We start from the raw sequence: 17,765 nt of genomic DNA on the forward strand, positions 1-17,765 counted from the left end.
CTGGCATACTTACTGGTTAGCTTCCTAGTTCTTTTCCGCCATTGTGAGTCAACGCTCTTTCTGTATAGGTATTTAAACACCTTAGCTGCCCACCTGTTATCGTCCAATTTCCTCAGACGTTTTTCGTATAGGATTTTGCTCTGAGCTTCCCGTGCTTCGAACGATGCCCAGCCCATATCTCCCTGTACTGCTTCGTTTGTGGTTGTCCCGTGGGCACCTAGTGCTAACCTTCCCACAGCTCTCTGATTTACTTCTAGTCTCGACTGAACCTCTGCCCTTAAACACAGGACCGCATTCCCGAAAGTAAGCCCCGGCACCATTACTCCCTTCCAAATACCTCTCAGTACTTCATACCTGTTGTACCCCCACAATGCCTTATGTTTCATTATCCCGGCATCTCTTCGCCCTTTTGCTATGAGAGACTGTTCGTGCTTTTCCGTGTACATCTGCCCTTTGTTTATCCATACCCCGAGATATTTGTATTCGGCCACTCGGGGTATTTCATGGCCTTGTATTGTAAGCTCCTGATCAGTTGCATCGTTGCAAAAAAATCCCACCGGACTTAGCTGCACTAAAACTGAAACCTAAACTGTCTACTTCGTGCCCACAGTAATTAACCAGAGTGTGCAAATCTTCCTGGCTATCTGCTAAGAGTACAATATCGTCCGCATACATTAAACCCGGTAGTCGTTGCTCAACAACCTTTTCGCCTAATCTGTACGACAGATTATACCCTAGATTGCTTCGTTGTAACCTTCTTTCCATGCTTATCATATAAAACATGAACAGCAGCGGTGATAGAGGACAACCTTGCCTTAATCCTGTGTGTACCTCGACAGTTGTCGTACTCTTAATTCCTTCCCATGTTATTTCAACATTATTTTCTCGATATAGTTCCTGTAGAAAATCAATTACCTCATTACCGATACCTTCAGCTTTTAATATGTTCCACAGGAGTTCCCTGTTCACGTTGTCGTATGCACCACTTATGTCCAGGAAGGCTAAATACAGAGGTCTATTTTCCGCCTTTGCTAATTCTATGCACTGGGTAAGCACGAGCAGGCTATCATCTAAGCGCCTACCACTTCTGAACCGGTTCTGAAGTTTTCCGAGTATTCTATTACTTTCTACCCATGACTGGGTAGACGGACTTTGTACCCATGACGGAAGCGCAGCGCGCGGTGCCCCCTGGTGCCGCACTCTGTGAGCGCGGAAAACAGAACAGAATCGGTTTCGTTTTCCCATTTGTGCTCTAGCTACTGGAACTGCAAAATGATTGCTTGACAAATAATTCAATTCTAAAAGAGGAGAACGCTTTCTCTCCCACAAGTTAGTGCGGTTTATGCAAAGGGAGAGAGAATGCAAGAAGCAGAAAGGCACGGATGTCAACCAAACCGTTCGCTACTGGGGATGGCAAACCCCTGTGCTGCAATGAAGTGCAAAGCAGTGCACTGTGATGCATCAATAAGCTCTAGTATAGTGATAATTTGGGCTCGTTGATGCATGTAATGAACGGGTAAATAATGAGCTGTGTCATAACATTTACCCATGCATAAAGCACATGGAACTAATGGTGTTGCATTCTGGGCCAAAAAGAAATAAAGCTTGAATCGTTACATCTCGGCACTGGGCATTCTTTCTTCCCGTCTTTTTTTTTCTTCTTTTTAACAGTACGCACACTACTAGCACGGTAATAGGTCCTTCATCATCAGTCACCTTCCAGTAGTTTGCACACATGTCGGTGCATGTTCGCGTTCTTTACTCTGCCGTACAAAAACGAGCACGCTTACCGGTCTTGTTTCAAGATGAAGCGCCAAATGTTTGCGATTACATCTTATCGCAAGAATTAACACACGAACAGTGAAGATTATGCGTAATCGATTCGTCTCAATGAATGGGCAGTTATTGACAGAGACGAGATATTTTGTAAAATATTACGGGAATTAGTTACACCAACTATATTGCACTTCAACAAAGCCCTTTCACAGTTGGGTTAATTGCTTGCCGCATTCGAAAATTTCATCCGACCATTGTACTTGGATCTATAGGCCGCCAGTCCCCTTCGAGACCATTTGTTGCTAAATGTAAACGCAATTACGGTCATTATACTACTCCCTGCGTTTCGGTACTGATTTATAGTGCGCACAATTTTTGGCGTAGAGCACCAATGTCATTCCCACTGAACCAGCACCTGAGTGCCGCAAGCTTGTTTACGTATACCCGTATGCCCACGGCTCTTCGTTCACTTAAATATATATGCTGCATTAATAACTACAAAGCGCGTAATTTGAGAACATTGCAAGAACACGCATATCTTTGCGCATATGATCAGCGTTACAAGGCCCATATGCGCGGCAAACTGCGACCGGAATAGAAGACGAGTATGTATATTTATACGATCTGTTATTGCAGCTTTTGGTAGAAGGCTAGCTCTCATATTTTGTACGTATCTTCATAATGCGTACAGTTCGCGTATTCAATAAGATATTGTTAGCTAAAACTTTGTGAGTACGAGCGCTCATTCAGACAGCTTAAATTTTCTCACAATAATACGGACGTTCGCTTAACAAAAATACGGAATTTTGTCTGTTTCGTGCAAAACAGTGTGTAGCCGCTATATGATTACAGTGAAATGTCCGTAAAGCTTAAAACGGAGGGCACTTCCGTATATTAACGGCATATTTTGCCATATTTTTGAAATATGACAAACTTTCCGCAGTTTTACCTGCAGTTCTCCATATAATGACGGAAATTTTTTACACACACAGACACAGACACACACACACACACACACACACACACACACACACATATATATATATATATATATATATATATATATATATATATGTATGTGTGTGTGTGTGACGTCAGTGTGCACCTGCGCAGTTGATAGCGGTGGCTATAGCACTGTAAAAAACTCCCGTCATTATACGGAGAACTGCAGGTAAAACTACGGAAAGTTTGTCATATTTCTAAAATATGGCAAAATCTGCCGTTAATATACGGAAGTGCCCTCCGTTTTAAGCTTTACGGACATTTCACTGTAATCATATAGCGGCTACACACTGTTTTGCACGAAACAGACAAAATTCCGTATTTTTGTTAAGCGAACATCCGTATTATGGTGAGAAAATTTAAGCTGTCTAAATGAGCGCTCGTACTCACAAAGTTTCAGCTAACAATATCTCATTGAACACGCAAACTGTACGCATTATGAAGATACGCATATATATATATATATATATATATATATATATATATATATATATATATATATATATATATATATATGAGAGAGAGAGAGAGAAGGTTCCGACTTTTGTTAATCTCCGCCATCTAATGACTATAGGCAATGAAGCCAAGGAAAGCATACGGGCATACGGGTAATTAGCTGTGGTTGCAATTTAGGTATACTGAAAACAAAAGGAAAATGAAAGAGGACTAAAAGATGGACGCTGGTGACCGAACCCAGAACCTTCGCATTACACGTGCAATGCACTACCGATTGCGCTACAGTGACGGCCGTCAATCCGTCCTATTAGCTTGGGCATTCGCGTGTACGAAATCTAGCCCGATCTTCATTTTCCCTTTTTGTCATTATTTTGTACATTTTAATTTCAACCAAAGCTGATTACCCCTATGATTTCCTGGGCGTCATTGTCTGCTGCTTTTATATGGTCGTCATTAACAAAACCGAGACCCTCTGTTTCCCTTTCCCTCGTTCATTCAGAGTGAGCGTCTCGAACCTGGCAGCCTTGATGTACACCGATGGTTCACACTGAGGCTCAGCCGCTCTCAATGGTACTGCCGGGAGCCGTAGTTTTCCAGCGAGATTCAACACTTTCAGTTCCAATACGTACCCCCCGACGACATCGACGGCTGACTAACATGCAGTTCTTTGCGCTGCACATGGTCTCTTCAGCGAATAACAACCTCGAAGATTATCGATATTCAACGACCCGAAGGCGGCACTGCAGTTTTTGCTAGTAGCTCTGTGACGCTGACCACACGGGCAAGTGGCGTTCGAGATCAGAAAGCTCAGGAAAGGGCACCACATCAAGTTTCAGTGGCTTCCGAGTCACTGTGGAATCATGGGCAACTATCACGCCGATAACGCTGCACGCGGTCAGCTCTTGAAGACAGCACACAGGAATTGATAACGTTGTCACGGTCAGATGTAGCTGGAGTATACATCGTGTGCTGGCGCGAGACATGAAGTTTTTCTTTGTGGAGCACACGAAGTTTTCAGAAACACCGAACACACCACCTGGGCGCTTCGCCCCACCTTTGCATCGTACTAGACTCCGTCGACGTGAGGCTGCCTTGCTTTATGGGCTATGAACATACGGGATGCTCATATTTAAGTTTAATGGAATTTCGAAAAAAAAAAAATCTCCTGTGGCAGAAAACATAATTGTTGTTTTTAAGCAGGATTATTCGAAGAAGCGGATGTTACTAGCACGAGAAATCGGAAACACATATTCAACTAATTAATGAAAAATCACGAATTAACTCCTTAATTAATCACTTTTCTGTAGATATTCCAGTTTGCAAGTTGTAGCCGGTGAGCTTCCAAGACGTATCCACTTGAAATGAATTTCTAGGATCACACCACTTCCGAGATATTATTTCCCTAAATGTAGGACGAAATACATGAGCCTTTCAGTTACTTTTGTGCTTGAATTCATAAAAATGCGTTGTGTGAAAAAAAAAAGTAAGTGGAGCAACAATACATTTTACGGCCAGTTTGATAGCGCATATATCTCCAAACTGCCATCATTCTAGAAATTCATTCCAAGTGGATACGCCTGGCAAACTCACGGACTACAATTCCTAAATTGTAATATGTGCAGCAAATAATTAATTCAGAAGATAATTGGATAACTCTTGTTAATTAGCTGAATGTGTGTTTTGATTTCGCGTGCAAGTAATGTCCGCCTCTCTGAATAATACACCTCAAGGTCTACATTTACGTTATCTGCAACAGGGTATTTTTAAACATTCCGCAAAACATAAAAATTATCAAATTTGCTTTAGGCGACAGATTTTGCTTTAGCAAAATCTGTCGCCTTCCGTATTGGAATGACTGAAAACGCCGCTTGTGATGACTGTGGTCTCGAGGAGACGCTTAAACACGTTTTGTGTGATTGTCTTCGATACAGTGAATGTAGACGACCGCTCGCGACTGCGCTAGCTCTTGCGGATTACGGGTCATTGTCAAAACAAATCATATTGGAGCATGCCGGCCTCGCTAACCGTCGCAGCTGAGAGCTGCCAAGGCATTTTTGTACAAAAATTCAGGACCAAGAACTCGCACAAGCGGCTATAGCACCAACTAGTGTCAACTGTTCTCGTGTGCTTGCGAACGGCTGTGATCATGTGCATGCGCTCCCTCTCGCTCTCACTCTCTCTCTATCCGCCCCCCCCCCCCCCCACTCCTCCCAGTGTACTGTTGCAATCTGATTTTTTTGTTCTGGAACGCCCCTGCCTTTCTCCTTTCTTTTCTCTCTCTCTCTCTCTAATTTTGTGACTAAACAAGATGAAAAAAGCGTCCGTATCAGTGTGACGTGCCTTGTAAGGCAACTTCAATAGTTTTAGAATGTCTCCTGCAGTATTACTGAAGTACTATAGCGCCAAACAGACGACACAAGAAGAAGAGACACGGACGAGCGCTTCTTGTGTCGTCTGTTTGGCGCTATAGTACTTCAGTAATATGCACCAACTAGCCCAACAAAAAGTTCTCCTGCAGTATGTTGTGGCTCCACGTGACCCTCGTCGGCGCTGCCACCGCGGGTTTTCTTTGTGCCCTCTCCGGACCAGCCGCTGCGGCTCAGTAGCTCAGTGTGTTATTAGGGGCGTTGAACCGCACTCCATGCTCTCTCAGCCCAGTTGTTTTCTGTTCTGATGTTTGATCGGATATCAGGTGCAATGCGCGTAGTCTGGAAACGCCACCGACGACGGGCTTGCGTGCCGCCCGGGATCAGTGTATATAGACGGATGATACTCCATACTTAATAAAGATTCAGCAACCTACTATACTCAACTTACATACACAGCGGCAACCAGGCACATGATTTAGACCGGAAACAGCCCCGAACTACGCTGGTATTCTAAGAGGCGGTCGTGGTTCTGTTCCGAGTAATACCTGCAGGAGCGTCTGTTTTATGTGCATATTTGTACGAAATGGCCGTTAACAGCGCGTTTCAGCGGGCGTGTAGTTCAATTGATTTACCGATGTTTGCCTGAATTTTCTTGAGGCAGCGAGGTTCTGAAGAATGTTCTTTTTTTCTTGCCCTTTGCAGTACCTGCGCCTTCGATACGGGAACAAAGTAGGCCTGGGTGCCTGCGGCATCTACTTATTTCTCAGCGTAAGTAAAGAGAACACAAAATCCCTGCAACGTCTACTTTCTGTGTGCAACGAAGCTCTCGCTAGTTCTTTCGGATATGCATATAGCAAATTAACACTGTCCTTAGACTATTAATAAAGGGAAAATCAGACATCCACCCGTTCGTAGCAAATGATACAAAGGAAACCCATACGGGTTCCTCGAAAGAAAAGCCTCGCAGTTGAAGAAAAATTCGTCCTGGTCCGGGACTCGAACCCGGCACCACCACCTTTCCGGGGCAGCCGCTCTACCATCTGAGCTAACCAGGCGGCTAGCCTGGCCGCAGGGCGATGTTGAATTTCTCAACAACTCGAAGCAAAGGCAACAGTTTGACGTAATAGTTCTGCGGAAACCTGCAAGGTGGAGAGAAGCAATTTATAAAGGGAAAATCAGACATCCACCCGTTCGTAGCAAGTCCGTAGTCCTTATACTATGTGAACAATTACAGTCAGCTGCCAACGGCTGTGTTGCTGAGGCTCACAAGTCACTCATCTGCCCCTAACAATCCTTGCGACATTAAAAAAAAAAACATTTTCATTAAGCGCGTACAAAATAGGTACAGAATAACATGTTTTCTGCCATGCAATAATAAAGTCTTCAGACATTCTTGCTGCCAAAGACAACAAAAGAAAAATAACGGAAATGTATATATATATATATATATATATATATATATATATATATATATATATATATTAAGACCGTTTTGAAATTGTCTCTTTCGCAAAGCGCCTATGTCGTGCTGCAATATCAGATTTTTCACCGGGGAGTTCAACGATGGGTCGCGTCTATTTAGGCTCATATAGCATTTGGTATACCAACCGTCCAGTGACACCAAGTTTGACGCTCCAGTGTAACCGTATTTTATATTGTTATAGCCGACCTAATGAACTTGGCTGTCGGCTTGATCAGTGCACAAGCGTTCATTTTTTCGAACTCATGAGTAAGCCTAGCCTATGATGCGCTTGAATAAAATGTACACTAGCCTAGATCTCACGCAGTTGGTTACTAAATTTAACCCTGCCTTAACTATTCCATTTTTTTACAGTGTATGTTCTGTTCCTTACATTAGTCACAGCACCAGTCAGACAGCGTCAGAAGTGTCTCAACAAAGTATGAGGTTTTGCAAGGTTAAAAACCTTGCCTTAACTGTTTCATCTTTTTATTAGAGAGTTTTAGCAGAGCGTTTACGGTCCGCTCCGCTCAGACCGGCCTATCGCAACAAATGGCACGCAGCCGCTCAGCAAAACGCTACTGGGAACACTGACGCGCGTGCGCACAGCACACATAGCGGCAGCGGAACGTGAGACGCTGACCACGTTCCGCTAGGAACCTGATTTAGCGGTGCGTCAGGGAGCGTGTAGTTGCTTTCGTAATCGTTTTACCGCCAAGCTGAGAGCACGTCAGTGGCATCTCTGGAAGGCGCTCTTGTTAGATAAGCGAAATCAATGCATTCTGTGCAGCCACCGGCCCGCGTGAAACGTGTGCGGAGCGGAGCGCAAGCAAACGCTCTGCTAAAACTGTCTATTACTTATATCTATTAGTCGTAGCACGAGTCAAACAGCGTCAGAAATGTCTCAACAAATTATTAGGTTTTGCGCTTCTCTGACATATCAAATGTCCAGCTTGCTCGACTACTGTTCGTAGCTGAAACCGTCCTGCCTCGTACAGCCGTCAGCTAAGGAGAGTAGCGTACCTACTGGGCTTCCATTGACTCTGAGAGTAAGGCTTAAAAGGCAAAACAAAGACATTGACAGTGGGCGAACGAAGAAAGCGTCAGACCCGGAGCCAATGTTTCCACAAGAAGGGAGCAGCCTTCGACCTCATGTCGACACGTTGGCTCCAGCCTTGTTACGCTGCAACACATTTTTTTTTTCATCCGCGTATTTATTGGAGTAGGTATACTAGTGTCTTAGAATTACAGCAATGCATAAACCTGAACCACCGACAAGGACGGGCGCGCGAATTCTCGACAAAAAAGCATGCACGCCTGCAGCCTCTGTCACAAGCATATACGGTTCACCCGGCGTGTGACAAAAGACAGTTTTAGCAGAGCGTTTGCTTGCGCTCCGCTCCGCACACGTTTCACGCGCACCGGTGGCTGCACAGAATGCATTGATTTCGCTTATCTAACAAGAGCGTCTTCCAGAGATGCCACTGACGTGCTCTCAGCTTGGCGGTAAAACGATTACGAAAGCAACTACACGCTCCCTGACGCACCGCTAAATCAGGTTCCTAGCGGAACGTGGTCAGCGTCCCACGTTCCGCTGCCGCTATGTGTGCTGTGCGCACGCGCGTCAGTGTTCCCAGTAGCGTTTTGCTGAGCGGCTGCGTGCCAATTGTTGTGATAGGCCGGTCTGAGCGGAGCGGACCGTAAGCGCTCTGCTAAAACTCTCTATTAGCTGACGCCCATGCGTGTTTGGGACAACAGAACTGCAGCAGGTGACAATCTAACAATGCAGCGACAGATGCACTGCTCTCCGATTAACATAGAAATTCGCAATACGCGCCAGCCAATTACGTTCGCTCCTTTCAGTGACGTCACAGGGGAGGCAAACTTCTTTTACTATCGGCGTCGTTCGGGATCGGCGTTTCTGAGCGAGGAAGGAAAGAGAGCAGGTGACACTGCGGTCTTGTGGGCGCAGCTCGGGCTGAATTAAGTTCTCACAGAGTATTGTAGAGTTCTTGGGCCGTATTAATAGTAAAAAAAGCTATTATGCTAGAATTTTCGTAAGAGCAATTCCAACCAATCCTGATGCTGGACATATTATTAGCGAAGGTGGCCAACCAGTGGCAAAGACCTCTTGCGAGCGAAAAGCTGTGTGAATTTGGCCCCTCGACTCCATATACTTGAGAAACTCGGGAGTGTTTGGGACGAAGTTTAAAGTTCTCCCGGGACGCCTCGGACACTTAGGAAAATGCTCATTGGGCTTTAATTGATTCTGTATCTATAGTTCTCGCAGAATCAATTAGAGGTCAGGCTCTATTGGAGCGCGCTTATAAGAAGGCACGCTGTTCGAGTTAAAACGTGGTGATCGCTTTCTATTTTCTTGAAATTCGAAGGAAAAATTCAATTCGAGCACAGTTATATCTGTACCATTGTTTCGAATGAAATCAACTGCGTGTTGATTAAAAGACAAGAATTTCATTAAAGCCAGTGAGCTTGTCCGGACGAGTGAGCCATGTCCGACGTGCATAGATGCAAATAAAGACTAGCAACACAGATCACTTCAGTTATTAGTCGATTTCTTGATACCCTCAGAGCCCACGTCACCCTTTCAAGAACAGAGAGATCAGTTTCAAGATGAGATCAGTCGGCGTCAAAGCAGACGTAATCGACATAGTGGCGGAGTATCAGTGTCCAGGGGCCGAATTCACAAACATTTCCTTTCATAAGCGTTCTACACGATTGTCCGGTCGCATTTTCTAATATCAATAATAATAATGCTTATTAGAATAAAATATCAGTATACAAAAGCGGCCTGCGGAAGCCAAACGAGAGCTTCAGGGGCAGTACCCAGCAGCTGGAGACATGATAACACTCTGAAGAAAAATTGATAAATCGTGCGGTTAAATAAAATAAACACAAAAAAGTTTTTTAACAGCTTTTAGACCATTCAAGGAGAACAATTTTACAGGTGAATAATTAAAAAAGGAGTTGAATGTAATATTCACGAACACGCTTCGCGTACGTGCGCACACGAGGAACAACAAAACGCTGACGGGGATGGCACTCTCGGTCAGAGTTATAATCGAGGCAAAACTTTTTATCAAGATGTACTAGATCATAATTGTTTCGTTAAACAAGAAACCAAAATTAGGCACGTTGATATATTAAATTACGAACTGCTCACGGTCGCATAGACGTTTACTTGGCAAGATATAGGACATCAATACGGAGGAGGGCGGTGAAGGAGGGGGCTGTAATTGCGATTGATGAATGACATCGTTTAGCTGTTGTCATCACATCATGGAGCTGAGCATGGACTGTGCTTACATAGTTTACTTTGTTGTTCCTAGTCTGTTGTCTCTTGCGTTCTCTCAGAGCGCACCCCTAAGGCGCCCGTTCCTGCGGTCGGCGTCGGCGTAACCGAGCGGATGAAGACAGCGGGGGATGAAAGACGCCCAGAGGAAGCGGAGGAGGAGCGTACGGAGAAAGCGGGAGAAGAAAAGCGTAGTGGGGCCAGTGCGGCGACGATAAATACGAAATGGGGACAGAGTAGCGCATGTCGTCTGTTTGCAACGGCTACTGTGAATCGCGCACACGCGTCACCCCCATGCGCGCTGCCTCTCGCGATCTTTCGTTGCAACGTTCGCCCCGCTTGCAACTTGCCACACGAGACAGATTGCCCGCGCCAGTCAATATATCGCGAAATGAAAACACGTATAGAGCTGTGTTGAAGTTTCGCATTAGGGAACATCGTAATCGTCAGTGATTTTTTTTTTAAGTTACGCTCCTCCATGCACGGACCTCGTGTCTGTAGTGCATGCCTAATAAATAAATACACGGTGAAAGCACGCGAAGACAAACTACCCATACTAAACGAAGTGGGGCACGGCGCAATGCAGGATACCTTTAAGGAACTCTATTATTCTGAAAGAGTGCAGCAAGGCGATGTCGTGCGAAGAAAAGACTGCCAGTTTGAGTCTTCGCAAGTCCTAGGTGCGGCTTTCGCTGCTTTCTACGGCCGATCATGCAGCCCCTCAACTTCCCGTAAATCATATGAAGAGATGAGGAATATACGAATGAGAAACGATATTGTGCAAGCGGCCAGCAATCTGTGTTATTCATCTCTTTATTTCTAGTTTACATTCACGGCAAGCTTGGCAAGTGTGTAATTGAAGTCGGGCTATACGAACGGCATATCTACTTATCAAGATTCATTAGATGCGCCAGCTTCGTGACATCCTCGCTCAAACGTAGGTACAGTATACATTGGTGCTGCACGTACGTTTGTTTCAGAAGCCGTCAGAGAGGCTTCTTTAGCAAAGCTTGCATTCTGTGGCAGCGTTTGGGGGTGGACATATTCCGAAACCGGCACTAGTCTCAGAATATCCGCTCATATCTGCCCTAAAGCCCCTACATCCACGCGTCACCGCCGACCAGGTTAAGTACCGCCAACCTGCCCTCCTCCTCCACGCTCCTCTCCCACTCACCCCCTCAGCTTCCGGCGTCAAGCGGAACTTACGTAGCTTCAGCTTCCTGTTCCGAGTGGAAGTGACCCTATGTTTTTTTAGCGTTGTTTACTTTCGCGTCTACGGAGAGGCTTTAATTGCACCAGCTGCGGTTGAAACTGTTAATGCGATTCCATCCAAGAACCACCGCCTACTGTAATCGGCGATCTGGTCGTGTTCGCTGCTTCGCGTCAACCTGCGACAAGTTGTGCCACGAGAGACAACGTACAGTGGAATGTATTGCCTGGGTGCTTAAAGACCGCTCCCGTTTTTCGTGCATTTGGAAAACAGCGACCGCAAACTACTACTTCAGCGGAATACAACAGCTTGTCCCCTTTGAATTCTTCTTGTTTTGAAGCATACATCCCCTCCAGCCAGCACGTATGGAGGGACTTTAGTGAAGGAGTTCGCGACGCCAATTTGTACGGCAGACGCATAGAGTTTATGCTGTTGATTCTGAGGTTGAACTTGTCTCGTACGGCAGATCGAAGGTAACGAACGTCCCAAGTGCGTGCACTGCGTGAAGAACTGCAATGACGTGAAGCTATGAAATATTACAAGTTCAAATTTGCGTGGAGGGCATTCAGTGACATGGTGAAAACAAGTGTGCTTTTCTTGTGCGATATGAGTGGAGGTGTGCAGTGAATTGGTGCGTGCGCGCGTGTTGTAACGCGTGCAAAGGTGTACGGCGAATTGTGTTAGTGTTGTGACGCGAGCAGATGTGTACGGCGAATTGTGTTCGTGTGTTGTGCCCCAGCCCATGGCTCTCCGCACTTTGTCAGAGAAAGGGGACGACAGGCAAAGCGTGCGGGCGCAGCGTACGCAAACAAGCACGTAGATGCACACGAATGACGCCTGGTGTAATGGCTAGAGCGAGCTACTCAAATTAGCACCGGTTGCTAAGCACGGGCGTCTCACCATCGTCTGCAATCACAGTGGAAATTCTCGCAGCGCAACTCCAGGAAGCGTAAACGCCGGAACCGGAAATCTTAAAACCGGACATGCCGGAACCGGAAATGCCGGAACCGGATTTGGTGTGAGGGGAAAAGGCGGCTGTCGCTACTTAAGAAAGCGGTGGTAGCGCGTGGATGGAGGGGCTTTAATCTGCCCGACCCGGCTTTCGTTCCGCAGTTGCAACGTGTGCCCTAAAAAATTACAATTTAATTCACGGATTCGTGTTTAGCGAATACAACTTTGCCCATTTTCGTATCATTTATTGTCCGCCTCTTCATGTATTCGATCCCGAAGGGAGAGACGGAGAAGTTAAACGGAGAAGGCTGGGATTTTAACCAGAAAGGCGTCTGGTTGGCCACCCTATGCTGGGCGAAAGGAATGGGGGGATTAGAAAAATGTGTATGAAAGAGAGATAGAGAGAGAGAGGGGGGACGGGGTGAACGCGTGCAAGCGCGCGGACGCCTCCACGCCGTCGAACACGTTCACACAGGCCAGTCACACTCAAGAAGAGGCGCAATAGCGCTAGCCACCACAGGTGATTTTTTTTTTTGTATCTGTCCGGCATAAAAAAGGAAAGTTCCCATATGTAGAGGTTCCGTACTTGCTTTTAAACGCGACAATCTGCTCACCATGACTTCGAAGTATTCATGCACCCAAACTGTTAATGGTTCAGAAAATTGTTGTAACGTGCTAATCGCTTGCGAAGCGATTGTCTCGACGAAGCGAATCGCGTGATAGATTAAATCTCCCCCCTCCCCCCCCCGCCCTTTTTTTTTCAAGCTTACAGCGCGCGCGCTTGCCTATTTCATTGAGAAGCGGCAAGGTACCAGGTACTGTCACGCAGCTTTTACAGCACTTCAATTCTTTTTATGTGCAAGACTTTGTGGAATGCGCCTCTTTGTGGAATTCGATGGGTTATGGTCTCGCAAAATCAAATTTATTTGGCACGTGTACAGACACAAAAGAAAGAAGAGGCAGTGTCAAAAGCCAACGTGCGTAGGCTTAATTTCTTTTTTTTTAGAGCGCAGCTCTTTGGCGTCCGTTCCTGGGTTTCGCGTCGTCGTCGGCGTTGTCGTCGGCCTCGTAACCAGCTCCGCCCCCCTTTCATCCCCCCAGCGCTAGCAGCGACCGACTGATACCGCTGGATGCCGCTGACGCCGCTAGAGAGTCAAGATAACGTGACTGCATAGAACACCGTCGCCGCCATGCAGAAAGAGGAGGAAAGGGTCCCCACCCCTGTTCTTGTGTGGCGGATAGGGTGCTCTTCAGTTGCCGACGCGCCGGTTATTTCACGTAGGCCCCGGCACGTCGACGAATACGTGACCACCTTCCCACGGCTAGACCTGGGTCTTAGCGCTGCGGAAGCGAGGGTATCATATTGTTTGTGTCGGCATCGGCGGCGTTGTCCCTGAAACCAACTCCGCAGCTGGGGTTGACTCACTATCGGCGTCAGCGGCATCAGTCAGTCGCTGCTATCTCTTCCCTCCTCCCTTTATCGTGTTGTCCGCTTGCTGCGCGCGCTTCTGCCCCCATCGTTTGCCGCTGGGTGTACACGCCGCCCCCCTCCCCCTTCTTCCTGCGAGTCTCCGGTTGTCAAAGCGCCGGCTCGAACTTAATTCCTTTCTTCGCTCCTCCTCCAATGCAACCCCTGTGCGGTGGCAATCAGAGAGCCAGATCGGTGGCGGCGGATCTGTATATGTGCACCACCCGAGCCGAAATTGCCGCTGCCGTTCGCCCTGTGCGGTGGCAATCAGAGAGCCAGATCGGTGGCGGCGGATATGTATATGTGCACCGCCCGAGCCGAAATTGCCGCTGCCGTTCGCCACTGCGAAATTATCTGCCAGTTCTTTCTGAGCCATGAGCGAGACGACCGATGGAAGTCCTCCGTCTGCTGCTGCTGCTGCTGCTGCTAAACGAGCTGCCAGAGCAGAGGCCCAGCGCCGTCGCCGTCAGAATCCAGAGGTGCGTGCCGCCGAAGCAGAAGCTTACCGTCGCCGCCGTCGAGATGATCCAGGAGTACTCACGAAAGACGTCGTGCACTTCCTGCAACTCGCATTAACCGTCCATCGATCCACACCGATGTTAGTAGTGGGGGACTTTAATGTTGACATAAAGACAAACAGCAATTTCCTAACACTTATGCGGGAGAACATCCCGTTCCTCTCGCTCGTAACGCGTCCCACGGCTGTGACAACCTCGCGAGGCACTTGTATAGATCTCGTCTTTGAGAATCAAGCATTGGTGTACCAAGTCGAACATATATCAGTCTATTTCTCCGACCACAAAGCTTCCTTCATGACTGTCAAGAACTGTTAGTGGAGTCTTTGTTAAAGGAATACGTGTGAAAAATAAAAAAAAAATTCTGTGATAGCGCATACATGTGTTGCTCGATTTCTTTGCCTCAATCTATCGAAAAGGTGAAACAGCTTATTTGCTGCGCTCAAATTTCGCATTAGGAAGTAACGTAATCGTCGGTAATTTTTTTTTTGACTAACCAAATGCATTTCCTTTAGCGGGAAACGACCGTGTGTCACCATTGAGTGCACGTTAAAAAACCCCAGCTGTGGTGAAAATGTTCAGACTCCCCCACTACGGAGTGTCTCATAATCATAGCGTTGTTTTGCCACGTAAGACCCCAGGATGTGTATATATTTTGTTCCTTTCGCAGCAAACCATTGGCGCTGTCGCACTGTTCTCTGCATCCGTAGCTGCCGCAACAGGTAAGCAATTCCATTGTGACGGCGCATGTGATGTAAGAGCAAATGAAGTTTTTAGAACGCAGCACGACTAGCTGGTACGAAGAAAAGGACAAAACAACAACAACAACAACAAAAAGAACAAGCGCTGTCTTTGGCGAGTCCACAGTAATTTTTCTACACTTTCAGTTTATAACATTTGATGGGTGTCCACGCAGAATTATTGCAGGATTCTTGCTCGCTCTTTGCCTTAATTTGAACTGAATCTGCAATAATGTATCTGAGCGCGGGTTGCTGTCACTGCCACCACCGGGCATGGTCTGCTAAATTGGCGAGTTCACGCAGAGGACCAGATCGTCGATTCAGTTGGCGGGCCAAGAACGGCATGGCTTGGGGCCAACCTCGATTTCTTTATTAAAATACAAAGCGCATAACTTCTCTCACGACGCGACGACTGGACCTATCTGAAGAAAAACATTTTGCATTTTAGAGCGAAAAGTAAATTGCAGCAGCAGTAGAAAGTATAATTTCGATTTATGATTGATTTATGACGGTATACATAAATTGCCGAAAAACGGTAAGGTAGAAAAACAGTGCTAGTGCAAAATTTACAAATCCGTAACCCTGCAACAAGAACAGACATTCAAATTCTGTAAACTGAATCTGCTAGAGTGCCTAAAGCGCACACACTTTATATGAGCCTACAACTTACGTGACATTTTTGTTACAGCGATATTGAAAATTTCGCGAAACTCCTAATTAGAAGTTGGTATATATTTGAGAATGGCGTATAATACACCCATTTTGTCCTCCTTATTGTAATGTTAATCGCTAGATCTTAACATTTTCTTTTAAATGCAACAAGCCTCGCCAAGTTCGCTGTAGTGGATACCCAGCCAAACGATGTTTCCGTTTTCATGATGTCACGACGCAGTATGTCATCACGTGGAAGCCAGACATTGCGACTTTTCGAGCACTCATTCCGGCTCGCTCTGTCATTCGCTACGCTGCTACATCGGCTCTCACAACCAGTAGCAGCATACGAAGTGGCCGAGCGAGCTAGGTTGAGTACCAAACATCGCAATGTCCGGCTCCCACGTGACCACATACAATGTCGTGAGGTCACGACACAGTATCCTCCTGTGAAACGAAACCGAAATTGGCTATGTGAAAACTATCATATGAGATTATGAATGGTGCTCTGAGGCCTGTCACTATGTTTTCTAGTGTTTAGAGCTCGAGGACCTTCATTTACACACAAAAAGAAAAAAATTCAGTAATTGTGTGCGCCGCCGAATCAAGCCGCACACAAGAACTACGCCGACGAACTGCTGTAGCGGCGCAACCAATTGCACCTCGGCCACGTCGGCTGGGCTGAACCTGTGATCCGGTGCTTCGCGTGAATGCAACTGTACTCGCGGCACTCAACCGCGTAGCGGCACACTATATAGCCGGCGGTTGCTTTCAGGCAACAATGTGACTAGGGACTACTGGCCGACGTCATACAGTCAGCCTCGGCGAAATCAATTGACGATTCGATCCCCGTCGTGTCGATCCGAATCATCAATACTTTTCGTGACCTGTAGCCGTGCAGCATGATTCAGCGACACCGAATCGCCCGCCGCGGACAGCCAGTTTGCGGCACACGTACATCGCGTTTCGACGGTTCATGTAACGTGTGGACATCGTATAGTGAATGTTTCTGTTTCCATGGCAACGACTCTTACCCACTACGGGGGATTCGCCAAGAAGCCGAGTGTGTGCTACTGTACAGAATGTCCCAGTAACTAGTTTTTGTAGAGTTCCAGCTCGCTACCAATGGACAGACATGGACTTTTTCCTATAGGATAGTTTGTTCCGTGTTGCCACAGTGAACTCTGTGTTGTACTCTTATGAGCGCGGCGCGATCTAGAGAGAAAGAAAGGGGGGGGGGGGCGGTCATAAGGGAAAGGCTGGGTGGTTAGCCAGGCTGATCCCAGCAGGCTACCCTGCACTGAGCAAGGGGGAAGAGAGACTGCTAGATGAGAAGGGAGAGAGAGGTTCAGTGCCACCGAGCGTTCAGAAAGTGGAAGCGCCAGCCTTCATCGCGTGCTTGCGTGCGTTCAACTAGCGCGCGTTGGGAATTTGTTGCATCAACTATGGATAACGCAAGCCGAGAAATCTGCGCTTTTGCTCGGCCACAGGAGCGTGGCCGCCGATCATGGCATTCCCCCACGTGCCGCGTTACAACAGGGCGATCCTCCCTGCGACTATAGCTGTAGCCGCAGCTGGCAAGGAGACCGGGCACTTTGGGGTTAAGAGGAAGCTTTAGCTCGGGCCCAACTCCGACGCGGCCTATTCAAATACATGTAAAACGCAAAAACGTTTTTATGAGATAACCTCGGGACCGATTTTAATGAAATTTGTTGCATTTGAGAGAGAAAGATAAATTCTAGTGACTGTTGGAAGCGGAATTTCGATTTAGGGCTTGAATGTTGTTAAGAAGATTTTCAAATATTCGACCGTTTGAAAAAAAAGAAATAGAAGCATGAAGTTTACAAATTCATAGCTC

The 17,765-nt window shown here is 46.7% G+C and overlaps 2 protein-coding genes across 2 annotated transcripts in view; one reads left to right on the forward strand and one right to left on the reverse strand.

Moving 5' to 3' along the window:
* Nucleotides 1-17,765, reverse strand: part of LOC126548047 (zinc finger CCHC domain-containing protein 24-like) — a 226,764-nt gene that overhangs the window by 67,029 nt on the left and 141,970 nt on the right. The window lies entirely within an intron of this gene.
* Nucleotides 1-17,765, forward strand: part of LOC126548045 (sodium-coupled monocarboxylate transporter 2-like) — a 129,563-nt gene that overhangs the window by 59,708 nt on the left and 52,090 nt on the right. The window contains exons 2-3 of the mRNA XM_050196125.3: nt 6,306-6,371; nt 15,187-15,238. Of these exons, the coding sequence (XP_050052082.3) occupies nt 6,306-6,371; nt 15,187-15,238 (118 nt within the window). The remainder of the gene's footprint in view (nt 1-6,305; nt 6,372-15,186; nt 15,239-17,765) is intronic.

This window comes from Dermacentor andersoni, chromosome 1, assembly GCF_023375885.2.
Source record: "Dermacentor andersoni chromosome 1, qqDerAnde1_hic_scaffold, whole genome shotgun sequence".
NCBI lineage: Eukaryota > Metazoa > Arthropoda > Arachnida > Ixodida > Ixodidae > Dermacentor > Dermacentor andersoni.